This window comes from Lepisma saccharinum, chromosome 3, assembly GCF_977018435.1.
Source record: "Lepisma saccharinum chromosome 3, izLepSacc3.1, whole genome shotgun sequence".
Taxonomy (NCBI): domain Eukaryota; kingdom Metazoa; phylum Arthropoda; class Insecta; order Zygentoma; family Lepismatidae; genus Lepisma; species Lepisma saccharinum.
The window spans coordinates 30,649,755-30,664,516 of record NC_139231.1 but is presented as its reverse complement, the minus strand read 5'-3'; the positions used below and the strand labels follow the sequence as shown (position 1 = coordinate 30,664,516).

The following is a 14,762-nucleotide window of genomic DNA, read 5'->3' as shown; positions in this document are numbered from 1 at the left end:
TGACATAAAAGTACCTATTAGTATTTCAGATGTATGAGTTGATTTCAGTCACAGTAATTAACATCCATTATTATAATAGGGATGTAGGAACGTGATAATTTCAAACTCAAGTGGTGTTTTCTGAGAGGGCAACATTATTACAGGGTAATATGCCTCGTTTACTCGCCTCATAAAAATATATTGTTTCCCCCTCGTTTGAAAAAATCTGTAGATGTCCCACATATTTTCAACATTTATGACACATAAAAAATAAATATTTCTGAGTATTTTAATGTCAAACAAACAAAATGCAAAAAAGGTGAAAACACTAAATGAAAGATTACCAGAATCTTAAAATAGCTGCAATCATGAAAATGCAGAAATATTTACACAAACTTCATATAAATTGCATACTTTTGTATAATTTCCAGGATATTATTCTTACTGAACATCTTGTATGACTTTCTGTAGACACTGGAAAACTATAGGCCAGAATTGATCATTAAATCAAAACTGTGATTGAAACCTTCTTTACCAATCTTAACACACATAACAATAATTCTTTCACTTCCTGTCATGAAAAAAAATAGGGGAAAAAAATAGTTATATACAAACAACAAAAAAGTCTTTAATTTACAATAACATGCTAAATTGTTATTTTACAAAAGTCAAATCCTAATTTTCAAATCCACAACCTTGATATTTAACAGCCAATCATGTTATTGGCATTCAATACAACAAGCACACAAAAACTGATTAAATTCATTCGATACAAACACATTACAAATTACAATTAATCAATGTGATTAATTTCAGAGGTCATATTAAGTAGCCACAGACAGTGAATTTAAGAATAAGTTCATAAAAATGTAAACTGCATGAAGGCTTGACTAGCAATTCTACCTTAACATGAGTTCAAGTCCCAGGCATGGCATTACGTCTGCCTCAAGATTACATCCTGATTACGACTGGTCAACTATACATTATTTAAAAATGTATTCAAAACTAAACATGCCCTGGAGAAGACTACGAATCGAGTACGTCAGACTTCAAATTTTCAGATTAGAAAGTTCATAAATTAGGCAATATAAATCTTTGTTCAAAAAACCAAAGTAAAAAATCTACATTTCATTTTTTTTATAATTCTACATGCATGTATATTAACTCTATATTACATTACATATGAAGTTATGTTTAACTATGCTACTGTAAATAATTTTTATGTAGTATGAATAATATCACATAGTTGTTACAAAGACAGTATATAGTAGGACACAGCATATACCCCACATACACATTTACAATGACCCTGGGATAATAGGATAATCAGTTTTTCTTTACTGAACATACTGGCATCTCATGGCACAACATAATGAGATTGTGCTCAGAATAGGATAATGTTTGAAATCTAAATATAAAAATGAAACAACGCAATACCTAATGAAACCCTGAGTAGTGAAATACATATGGTACGAAATTGTGTTCCTAATAATGTAGCTGCCTCATGTTTAACGTCTCCCTCTTTGTTGTGTGAAACAGAAAAGCAACATAATATCCAGAAGGCATGTAGAAATATTGACAAACTATATCATCTCAATTCATGCAATACATGGCATGTATTTATAAAAACAACCTGGAGAAACTGTTTGGAACATGTTCATCCTTCAACAGAATAAAATACAAGTTTGCGTAGCTTTTTCTACACATGCCACATTTGGACTCTGATCCATAGTTCAATGGATTAATGCAAACACACTTAACTCCGTCCTTTTTTAAACCTCTGTCTTGCCTGAGCCTTTGTATACCGATTGCTCCTTTCATCTTTTCTCTCTGTATCTTCATCTGCCTCTGCTGTCTCTTTATCCTCTTCTGGAAACAACAAAACACAACATTAATTCCTCATAGAGAATTAAAATAAAAGTCTACAGATGGAACGATGAGAAATTGTTACCTATAACAATGTCAATCTGATAAAAATTTGCAAAATATTCTAAACGACAGGTCTAGAAAGCTAGTTAACAGTGGCAATTACATAGATTAGTGGGTACTCTATTGGTATAGGCCAATATAAGCATATTGGATTATAAAAAAAAAATTACTTTACAGTTTTACCAATTTGACGACATATTCATAAATAGCCTTCAATGTGATACAAAATTCTGCCGCTATGTTAGTATTTTTATGAATTTAAAGGTATAATTCATATACCTTAAATGTCTAAATACACATTTCCTTTTCCAAAAATAAAACCGATGTACTGAAACGGTTGCATACATTAAGGAAGCGAGTGAATCATTCACCTTATCATAGAACATTTGCTAATTTTATATTGGATATACAGAATATCAGTAAATTTAATTTTGGTGCATTTGCAAAAAAAGTCACCGGTCTTTCAATTAGTTATGTGAAGTTGACTGATTCATTCTAGGGATGGGACCAGTATTGGCCAATATAGGCATATCAGTGTACCTGTTTACCTGGTGTGCCGGTTAATAATTCTTAATTTCGTCGCTGGATGGCGCTGGAAGCAAGGGTTGGTACACAGTCTCAACTGTTACGTCAGTGTGTTGCCAGGACAGTACCTGTCAAAATGCTGTGTGCAACCAAGTGCGAGTGATTGTGATATTGGGTTTGTGTGGTAAACATGTCGACCTTCAAACCAAATACGGAGCACGTGCGGCACGTCCTAGACAAAGATCGGCTGGGCCAGCCTAAAAAATTCCAAGATGCCGAATTGCAAGCACTGTTGGACAGAGACGATACGCAAACGCAACAACAACTAGCAGAGAAGTTAAATGTTGGTCGCCAAACCATATCTGATCATCTTCATACCATGGGAAAGATCCCGATTGGGCGAAAAGACACGGAGTGATTTTGCAGCACAATAATGCCTCATCACACACAGCGAAAGAGTCGAAGGCACCATTTCTGCACTTGGCTGGGAATTCTTGCCTCAACCGCCATACGCACCAGACTTAGCCCCTTCGGACTACCACTTGTTTCCATCGATCTCTCACTCACTTTCCAAGCAACACTTCAACAATTATGAAGATGTCGAACAATGGCTTGCTGACTGGATCACCTCAAAATGTGAATGATTTTTCTGGTAGGGCATCCACAATTTGACGGATAGATAGGCAAAATGTATAGCTAGCGATGGCACATACTTTTGTTACGTTTAGGCCGTTCGCCGGCGTAAACTGCTTGGCTGCAAGAGGATGTGTGTATGAAGAATGGAATAAATTACTCTCATTGTTCTTTACCAATATTTAATAGAATCGCACAAGTGAGAGGGGGGGGGAGAGATCACGCACGAGCCAGCAAGATATCTAAACACTGACAATAATAAACCCAAAGTGTCACCACTGTACCTGATTTCCTTCGAGGTTCCTCGGTTGAGTCACGACGTGGCGCTCTATCGGTCCATTGAAGGTGTCCTCAGTGGGTTCGCCCAAACCCTTTAAATGGACCGACTTAACACTGTCACTCGCAACACACTTCGCGCTTCGCTCCCTCGACCAAGACTCTCTCGGCGACCTCTCGTCACCCGGGGACTGCTGGCGTTTTTGATTACACAGCATTTTATTTCCGGCTCGTGACATGCCACCTCCCCCTGAAAAGAAATGGGATTGGCCAGGGGACAATCACATTTCTTTATTGACAAAAAATATTAAGATATGATTAAATATGTACAAAGACCAGTCCCTGAATAAATGATTACACCCCGTATATAACATGATTCGTCGTAGGGCAGTAGGCAAGTAGCCTATGTAGTGCACTGTAGAACGTAACAAATAATAATACACTAATTGAAGTGTAACACTTTTCTGTCATGTATTCCGAAGCGGATGGAACCAAAATTGGGAATTAAGGTAGTCTCAGCGGCATCTCATCGCACGACGTACATGTACGTGACACTGTGAAAACACTTGAATAAATATAGCACTGGTAACACTGAACCGAAGATAAGTTAGTAGGTCTCAAATGTTGAAAAGAATACACAGATAAGTTGTTTGTAGACAAAATATGTTCGCAAGAAAAGTTCAGGAACAATATTAATTCGATGCGAAATCTGCTTGCCACTTATGGATGACTTCTGGATGTACTCTGGAGAAAAGACTTCACCTTATATCTATGAGAAGGTACATTAGTGATGACACAGCAAATGATGATTACTATCAGTGTTTAGTTTGTCATAAAATAAAATTTTGAGCGTGAACAGGAGCAAATGGTAAATTTAATCAGGGTGTAAATAATAAGATTAGATACATAGTATGCATTCGATTATAGCAAAACACAATGAAAAGTCTTCATAAAAATTAAATGGAGTGAGAGTATCAAATATGTAATACCAGTTAATGTAAATATGTGTCATAAAAATGGCAGATGTAACAATAAGAGGTAGGGACTTGATTTGGTATTTTTGTCCAAATCGTGTGAGTTGTGTGTCGTATCAGTAAAAAAAATGTGTTTCTGTGTGAGAGTTTGGTCGGTTTTTAACGATGCAGCGCTCTCAGTTCGCTTCATCGATAGCTGGGACACATCTGCACGATAAAAATTTAGAAGTTAACATGCTGTCATATATTAATTAGATTGGTAATATTGCCGTTTATATGTAAGAAGTTATATGAATTGAAGAAATATGAAGAGAAAAGGTGGAGAAGACGTTGGCCCGTACATGCTCTGTAAAGGCAGTTTGGCATGTTGAAGGTGGTTATGAATTATTGAAAAGTCCCAAAATGAGAATTTTACAGCGTTGGTGCATAGCGTATTGTCTCCGCCAACAGTGAGAACACGTGAGCTCTCTTCCCATATGCAGTAGATATATTCATCGCGTTCGTGCGCTTTGTTTACGTACACAAAATGCTGCCGAAGCAGAAAGTCGTGTTGCTACGGTATCGTCTTCAGAATTCCATCCTACTCTGTGTAAAATCACATCATAAAGTGACGTCACGGTGACAAAGGGTCGGCACAATCTTGTATGAGAAAGAAAAAAAAAATGTTGCGGCGAGTGCTGTCGCGTGTACGAGATATATTTAATTTTCTTCTTGTTCTGCGAGTTATTGGTGCAGAGAAAAAATAGCAGAATTTATAAGAAGAAGCATAATTTATACGCGTTATTCAGCGAGGTAAAATATATAGTTGAGGAGTTGTTACTATTTCTGTTCGAATTTTCGTCGCGGCGAGGAACTATGAAGGATGATGATGATGATGATCGTCTTCGTTAGGAAGTAGCTGTTTTATACTGCCAGTGTTTCAATGTTTCTTGCAGTGTTGTCAACTTCTGATATATAAAGTTCACTAGTTGTGAATTCTTCCAGATAAAGTCCCTCTAGAGTACGAGGGATATAAGCTTGCACTCCTGAATGTAACTTTAAGGCATTCACATTATCTTCCTCTGTACGTGGTTGATCGAGAGTTACCATTTGTGGTGTGTAAAGTTTCATCCTGACCGATGCTGCCTTTTGTTCAAACAGTTTTCCTTGCTTGATCCCTTCAATTCTGTAATGGTTTTTGTCAAGTCGCTCGATTACTGTGAAGGGGCCTTCGTACTTGCCTGAAAACGCTTTGGACGTCTTTGATAAGCGTCGATCGTTCCACAAAAGTATTTGATCGCCAGATTTAAACGCTGCTTGAGAATAGTGAGGATCAAGCCGTGCCTTGTCCGTTCTGTGGTGTTTGATGAGATTATCTTGTGCAAATCGACGCGAAAGCTTCATGTGTTCCAGTCGTTCATAATTGCTCACATGCTGCGGCGGGGTTTGAAAAATCGCATCCGGTAAGGTGCGGGGATGATAACCCATCAGTAAATAAGTAGGTGAGTACCGTGCAGATGAATGCGGCGTGTTGTTGATAGCTGAGACCGCTGTTGGTAAGAAATTGGACCAATTATTGTGTTTGGCATTGACATAAAATTTGATCATTCCTTCCAGCGTTTGTTGCGTTTTTTCAACTAAGCCAAGGCTCTGATGAAATCCTGGGCTGACAAAGCTTAGTTCAATTTGGAATTTGTTGGCCAATTCTTTGAATAAATCTGAAGTTTGACCTGGAAGTTGGTCCACTATGATTTTTTCTGGAAAGCCAAATGGTAATATGATTTTCGTGTACAAAAAATCCGCCAGAACTTCAGCAGTGAGAGAATGTGTCGGTGCGGCTACTACGTAACGCGTGGCTGCGTCAGTGCACGTGATCACGTAGCGATGTCCCTCTGGTCCTGATGTGACATATGGACCGCATTGGTCCAAGGCGATAATTTGGAAAGGTGTCAGAGAAGTCCTTGTTTGTAGTTCAAAGTGCTTTGGTTGGCGGGACTGCTTAAGTCGTGCACACTGTTCACATTCTTTGCATTTCTTGTAGATGAAGGATTTCTGGGAAGGAAAATAATAACGGTCCTTCGCATAGGCATATGTTTTATAGTATCCAAAATGGTTGAGAGCGTGTGAAGAAGAGTGCACTTGTTCGAACCATATATCTTGTAATGCATGTGGGATGCAAGTCAGTAGCCTTTCTTGTTTGTCTGAACTTCGTGTCCTCCTGTAAATAATATCATCTAGGAGACGGAATTGCTGGCTGGTTCTGTCATATTTAGGGTCGGCTTCTTTACTTCCAATTAAATGTAGGTAAATATTTTTGAGAAAAGGATCTGCTTGTTGTTCTTTGGCAAGGTCAAATTCACGTGTTCTCAAAACAGATACAATTTCATCTTCCAGGAGAGGAGAAAAAGCTTCCTCTTGGATCCTCGTGTTACGGCTAATGGCATCCGAGGCACTGTTGTCTGTTCCCTTTAGATGTTGAATGACGAAATCGTAGTTGGACAGAAATTGTGAAAAACGCCAAAGGCGGCCTTTGAGGGCAGTTGATTGTCGTAAATTTTGAATACATTTGGAATCGGTGTGTAATATAAATCTTTTGAAAAGGATGTAGTGTCGGAATGCTTTTAAAGCAAATATTATGACAGAGAGTTCTAACATGTTTATATCTTGTTCTCTTTCCTTATCATTTAGTATCCTGCTTGCATATGCAATCGGCTTAACATTTCCTTGGGGGTCTTCGTGAGCAATGACAGCCCCTAGAGCTATTTTGCTACTGTCCGTGTATATGTGAATAGGAAGAGAGGGATCGTATCTGGCTAATACTGGGCTCGTGATTAGTGAATGCTTTAAAGCATTGAATGCCTCGTTTTGTGCTTCTGTCCATCGAAATTTTCTCTCCTTCTTCAGCAGTTGTGTAAGAACTGATGCGTGTTTGGAAAAATGTGGAGAGTAACAACGGGAAAAATTAGCCAGGCCCAAAAATTGGCGTAAAGTCTTCTTGCTTGTAGGTGTCGGATACGACTTAACAGTTTCTAGCATCTTAGGTGAAATAGCGCATCCTTTTTCGGATAAATGGTGTCCAAGATAGACAATATCATCGTACAGGAATTTTGCCTTTTTAGGAGCCAATTTTAATCCAAACACGCATCAGTTCGGTCCAATCGGTCCATTGAAGGTGTCCTCAGTGGGTTCGCCCAAACCCTTTAAATGGACCGACTTAACACTGTCACTCGCAACGCACTTCGCGCTTCGCTCCCTCGACCAAGACTCTCTCGGCGACCTCTCGTCACCCGGGGACTGCTGGCGTTTTTGATTACACAGCATTTTATTTCCGGCTCGTGACACTTTGAATAAAGCATTTGTTACCTTTCCTCGCCAGATACACTTGTTTTCTTTCGGATCAATTAAGAATTATTAACCAGCACACCTGGCATTATTAAAATTACCTATATCTTTACCAATCCAATATATCTATAAATATCTCGCATCTAGTGAAATATTGTGCAATTTTGTTATAATCTTTATGGATATAAACGTTCTGTAATTTTGTTTAAAAGTAAATGTCAAAACCTGCAGCTTCTTCTGCATTGCAAATGCTTGATTCGTCTGTTAACATACATTTATTGAGGAGGTCAATGAACCATTTAGAATTTTTTATGAAAACACCATTAGGCCTTGCTTCAATGATAACCAAAAACTCAATATGCTGACCAAGGCAGATATTTATTTTATTATAAAACATAAACTAAACTTTACGTTTCAACTGTTTCATTTGTACTTGGTACAGAGTCTGAAGAAGACATTGCTAGAAGGTTGAAACGTAAAGTTTAGTTTATGCTTTAAAATAAAATAAATTTTGCCTTGGTCAGCATATTGAGTTTTTGGTTTAGAAATCTTATATCAGTATCAGTCAAAATTTCATATCAGCCCATCCCTAATTTATTCATTTCATAATTAATATGTGAGTAACATGTGGAACATGTTACTTGAATACCTTTGCCTTTGAAAATGAAACTGTACTTTTAGATATTTACAAAATCAAGGTATATAAATTATAAATTTCAATACAAGTAACTCATGGCAGAATTTTGCATGTCATTATATATATATACGAGCAGCATTCAAGTTATAACACCTCAATTTTTTTTTTGCACGACTGGAGGCAGATAGAAACATGCTGTTTGTTGTACAATACGCGGGCACTCGTTGTCCAAGCGTGACAGAGATGGCAGCACTGTACAGCAAATAGAACTCTAGTGGCAGCGGCCAGAGTGAGGACTGTTTTGGATACTTAAAATGGCGATGTTTACATTACAAGAGCAACGTGAAATCATTCGTTTTCTCATTTGAGTGGTGTGACACCGATTGAAATTCATCGCCAGTTGAGTGAGACATGTGGTGATGGTGTCATGGATGTGTCTAATGTGCGTTCGTGGGTGCCACAGTTCAAACAAGGCAGAACGTTGTGTGACAACAAACCAAGACAATCTTGGCCTCGAACAAGCCGGTCTGACGACATGATCGAGTGAGTGGAGAAAGTTGTTTTGGAGGATCGCCGAATGAGTGTGGAACACATCGCCTCCAAAGTTGGCATTTTCATGGGATCTGTGCACACAATTCTGCATGAAGACCTGAAAATGCAAAAAGTGTCCTCCAGGTGGGTGCCACGAATGCTGCCGGACGACCACAAGGCTGCACGCGTGACATGTTGTCAGGCAGTGTTGACGCATGATGACGGCATGAATGGGACTTTCTTTTCATCCATTGTGACAATGGATGAGACATGGATGCCGTTTTTCAATCCTGAAACGAAGCGCCAGTCTGCTCAATGGAAGCACACAGATACACCACCACCAAAAAACTTTCGAGTAAGTGCCAGTGCTGAAAAAATGATGGTGGCCATGTTCTGGGACAGCGATGGAATAATCCTTACTCATTGCGTTCCAAAGGGCACTACAGTGACAGGTGCATCCTACGAAGACGTGTTGAAGAAGAAGCTCCTTCCAGCATTGCGTGAAAAACGGCCGGAAAAGGCTACACGTGTGTTCTTTCACACAAGACAACGCAGCAGCACATCGGGCGAACGTGACGCAGCATTTTCGTTGTGAAAACAACTTTGAAGTGATTTCTCATGCTCCCTATTCACATGACCTTGCTCCTAGCGACTTTTGGCTGTTTCCAAAGATGAAAGACGCTCTCCGTGGTCGCACATTCACTAGCTGTGCCGCTATTGAATCAGCAATTTTCCAGTGGTCACAAAAGACTCCTAAAGAAGCGTTTGCAGTGGCCATGGAATCATGGCGTCAACGTTGTGAAAAATGTGTATGACTGCAGGGAGATTACGTCAAGAAGTGACAAGTTTTATAGTTTTCGTGTGATTAGTTAGTGAGAAAAAAAATCGGGTGTTATAACTTCAATGCACCTCGTATATTGATGTTGTTTATCCATGCACCAATGCTTATATTGGCTGATACCATTTGAGTGTTGATTAACCTGTTCTATTTCTGAAATATGGATCTTCCATGCTTCCAACTGTTACAGCTATTTCATGGCAACCTCAAAATGAACCTGTTTTCCCTTAAAGAACAATATGAATGTTGTGACATAAAAATAAAGACTACAAATTTTATCAGATACTAGCCAATACTTGAAAATTATGCAAGGTGTAAAGTTTTTCATTAACTGGACCATTATTGTGTGGTATAATGTAATGCACACTTCAGGTATTTTGATGCTGGTTTTATGAATAAAAAGGAAAGGTACTCTGGTTATGTACAGTAAATTTCAAAATCCAGTTTCTTTTTTTTTAAGGCTGAACCAACAATCACCCATTAGTTTACAATTGCATATGGGATCAGTAGAATATCTGTTATCACTTATCAGTAAATTGTACATTGGTTCCTTGTGTTGTTTAAATTTCATATCAAATATATACGTAATTGTTTAAAATCTAATGACAGTAATTGATATGGTGATACTTCCAATCCAATGTTGTCTAACTACCCTCATCGACTAAAATCTGATACAATATTCAGTACCTGCAGAAATTTGTAGAAGAATCACCATCAGGAAATTTGGGAAGCCCACTTTCTCAGATGGGCTAATTGGAATTTCACCTACTTTAAAGTGGGATTTGAACCACTATGCAATGTGCTTTCACCTGGGATCGAACCCGTGACTCCCATGATTACAAGGCAACACCATTAACCACTATGCTATCAGGGAGCCAGCCCCCAAGTGACACTGGCTCAGTGGACCATATTTGGATTCCATTCCTGCAGACAAACTGACTATCCACTAAGCAGTAAAGCTGTAAGTTCCTAAGTGGATGGTGGCAGTGGCAACCAAAATTAAATGAACAAAAATATCAAACTCATGGCAAAATGTAGCTGTTCAGTTCCATACAATACAATACAACTACTACAAATTTTCTTAATCATTGCAATTGGTTGAGTATTTGTAGTATAGCATGGAAAAAGGCAAAAACAAAGTACTTTACCTCCTAGAAGATCAACAGGTGGTTCCAGCAAAGACCTTCTTTGGCACTTCACATAGTAACGGAATCCACGAGCTATGCCATACCCAATCATAGCTATTGCCATTGTTAAAAATGCCATAAGAATTGGATGCTGTAATAAAGGTATTATGTAAGTAATTAAATGTATGCTTGTTATATCATGCAATAATTTGAAAAAATTGGCAATTTTCTAAAATCCTTTGCAAATGTTACCACCTCTTGCATGATAATACAATTCATAAAACATACTTGCAGTGGTTACAAAAACGTACAGCTTGTCACATATTATAACCAACACATATGTAAGGAGATATAAAGAATAAAATGCTGTGACTAGGCCATACCATCTGCTTTATTTCCACCCTAGGGTTTGCTTGATTGTTTCTGTGCTGCAGGGAAATAGAGACCTGATAAACAGCACTCCTGCACATGTTGTTGTCACTTTGTATTATTTCTCATTTTATTGCTTATTAAAGATACTTTTGCACAGTTATTGTGGTAATGGATCAACAGGGTTGCTACAATTTTTGGATTATGAAATTCCCTGACATTTCCAGGTTCTCCAGTCCAAAAATGAAATATTTCCAGACATGTATATCATCATGATTTTTGCCTTTGAACCTTGTGTTTTTTGATTAAATATACAATCCGTTAATTATTATGAATATTCACTTTCACAACTTTTTCTATTAGCAAATTTCATTCTACACACACAAGAACACGTGAAAATTCAGAGAGTAAAATGTAAAATTACAATTGGCATCAAATGGATTGGGTGCTACAATCATGTGCATCTGGCCTTCAGGATGGGTAACAGAGGTAGAGATTATTTCACCATAACAGATCTCCACAATGTAAAAAGAATAGAAAAAGTTCATAAACCCTACACAATTTTATATTTTCTGGCAGATTTATGGTGTCGTAGAAAATGCTGCTTTTTTGCTTACATTTATAAGTAGGCCTACACAGCATCTGGAGAAACTTTTGTTGCATATACAACCTTAGTGACAATGAAGTTCGACCAGTCACAAATATAGGAGTGCGTTGTGAAAGAAGGAGAACACATGCATATGCTGAACATATTTTATTCAGCAGGCTACATGGAACAAAGGAAAACATAAATTTCCACTGCAACGCAGCAATGTATGGTGTCCACACAAAATAAAACATTTTCGTCCATCTACACATGACATTGAAGTTCGACCACTGTTAGAGGGGATCCTGTTTACCATGGTGCGACGCCGCCCTGTCGGCGAATAACTGTGGCAATGCGTCGGGGCATGCTGCGGACGAGTCGTTCAAGGTATTCCACATCGATGCGGTGCCATTCCTCCTGCAGGCAGGCGATAAGAGCAGCCACTGTCGTGGGTCCCCTCAGTTGCAAACGTCGCTTAAGAACACGCCACACATTCTCAATGGGCGAGAGGTCGGGACTCGATGGTGGCCATGGCAGAGCTCGCACGTGATGGCGAGTCAACCATGCTCTTGTCAGCTGCGCTGTATGAGGCCTGGTATTGTCGTGTTGAAAGATGAGACGCTGCCTGTGGAACAGGTGCCTTCGCACTGTGGGAAGATGCCGCTCCAGTATGCGTGTATAGGCGTTTGCATTCACAATGCCCTCACAGACGTGTAGTGGGCCAACCCCAGATGCCGTCATGCATCCCCATACCATCACTGACGCAGGTTTCTGTACCCGACGTGCATAACATTTTGCTTCATTCTGTTCCTCCTTCCGACAAATGACTGTTTTCCGTATTTTCTCGTACACAACATTGAAAATGGATTCGTCCGTCCACAAAACCCTGTTCCACTGCCGAAATGTCCATCCCCGGTACATTCGTGCCCACCGTAGTCGATTGCCTTTGTTCAACATGGAAAGGAAGGGTTTACGTTTCGCCTTGTACACTCGGTAACCGCATCGCTGTAGGTAACGGCGAATGGTTCTGGTTGACACTTCAATGTGAAAGCGTTCTCGAGTCCACAGTCGTAATTCGGCCACAGAAACATGATTGTTGGTCTGCATATAGCACCTAAATATCCGTAGGTCACGCACGCTTAGCAGGCGTTTTCGACCGGGGGCATTACCTGGTTCTGTAGTACCCGTATTTTGGTGGTGTTTGATGATGCAGTGGACGGTTGACTTGGGTAAGTTCAGTTGGCGCCCTATTTCCCGTTCACTGAGTCCATCCCGTTGCAACTCCACCACTCCTCTCCTCACGGTGTTGTCAATAGGTTTGCCCCTGGCCATGGTGATGATGCACTGCGGTTCCTAGGTGCACAGCACGCGCTTATATACGGCGAACTCCCTTATCGTGTCCGTGACGTCATGCTTCCGTCGAATGCGCCACTATCTGGAATTTTCCGTATGGGTCTGGTGCCTGGTCGAAGTTCAATGTCACGCGTATAGTTCCCCGTTTTCGTTCTTTACGTGACCTTGGGTGCAACATGCTGGGATCACGATTCTTGCCTGCTCACACGCCTCCTCTTACACACATGCGTCACTTCTGCGGGTCACCCATTCCACCGCCTATGCCTCTGTGCATTTAATCACGTATTCCTTTCTGGTCGAACTTCATTGTCACCAAGGTTGTAGGAATTCTATAGGAAATGCCAACAAGACTAAAATCTTATCTATAAAATAATAGACAATAAGCTCATCATCACCAACCTTTCCGATAATCATGATCATATTGTCAATGTATTCATATTTTTATTTTGTGCGAATTACTCACTTATGACAAATATTAAAATATATATATTTTTATTATATAAATAAATAAAAATATAAGGTAAAAGTCAATTACTTACGCCAATGTGAGTCTCCTTCCTCGATATATGCTACGTTTTGGGTTGTTTTTTTTTTCAACCACCCCCTTCTTCAGGCACTATCTAGGCATGAATCACCACCATAGAAAAGGTTTCGGGTATCAAATGGTGAAAGATAATTAGATAAAATTTGTTCCCGTTTGAAAGTAAAATCCATACCAATTATCATAGTTCACTAAAATCCACGTATACAGATTAAAAATGGTTAAAACTATAAGATCCCCATACCCCTGAGTTCCGTGTAGTTACCAGCTCTTTGGTATGGTGGTGATTCATGACTAGATAGTGCCTGAAGAAAGGGTGGTTGAAAAAAAAAATCCGAAACGTAGCATATATCGACGGAGACTCACGTTGGCATAAGTAATTGCCTTTTACCTTATATTTTTATTTATTTATATAATAAAAATATATATTTTTTAATATTGTCAATGTACTTTAGTGATCAAACAGATATCTGGACTGCAAGCTTTACTTTAATATTCTTTCTAATATCTAAAAAATTGAAAACTTACACATTTTGCACAAGACTGAATAGACGAAAGAAATAAGTTTCTAAACTAAATCTTTTTTGGGAGTGGAATCACAGAACCAAATCCAGAAGTGGAAGTGAACTGCTTGTTCATTTTGCAATTTTTTCTCTTGCAGACTGCAAAATGCATGTAAATTCCAGATGATCTGCAAAATTCCCTGGCATTTCCCTGACAAACCAAATTCCCAGACATTTCCCTGTTTCCCAGATGCACAGCAACCCTGATCAATGTGCTGTGTATACATATCGCCGGTTGAATACCGTTTTGTCTTATCTCCATACATATCACCAGTTGAATACCGTCTTGTCGTATCTCCATTTTTCATCCAAAATCAGTTCACAACGTTATAGTGTTCAGTACATGTGAGTCACATTCCAAAGTGGCGGTGTGAATTATAAACAAAACAAAAAATGTTTGTGCAAATCTTGTAGTTTTTTGATTGATTGATATCGTGTTTTAAGTTCACTTTATGCTCAGTAAGGCTATTTGGGACTGGACCTACAGTTTAAAGTGGGATCCGAACCACTATGTGCCTCCACTGGGTATTGAACCCGGGGCAAATCTTGAAGTGTATTCAATATCCACACATGTCAGTCA

At 39.0% G+C, this 14,762-nt stretch overlaps 1 protein-coding gene across 1 annotated transcript in view; it reads right to left on the bottom strand.

Annotated features, from left to right (window-relative positions):
• Positions 1-277: 277 nt before the first annotated feature.
• The window catches only part of LOC145985733 (stress-induced-phosphoprotein 1-like), a 33,397-nt gene continuing 18,912 nt past the window's right edge, over positions 278-14,762 (bottom strand). Inside the window, exons 5-6 of the mRNA XM_083119790.1 lie at positions 10,792-10,921; positions 278-1,848 (exon numbers count right to left, since the gene is read on the bottom strand). Of these exons, the coding sequence (XP_082975916.1) occupies positions 1,736-1,848; positions 10,792-10,921 (243 nt within the window). The 3' untranslated portion in view covers positions 278-1,735. The remainder of the gene's footprint in view (positions 1,849-10,791; positions 10,922-14,762) is intronic.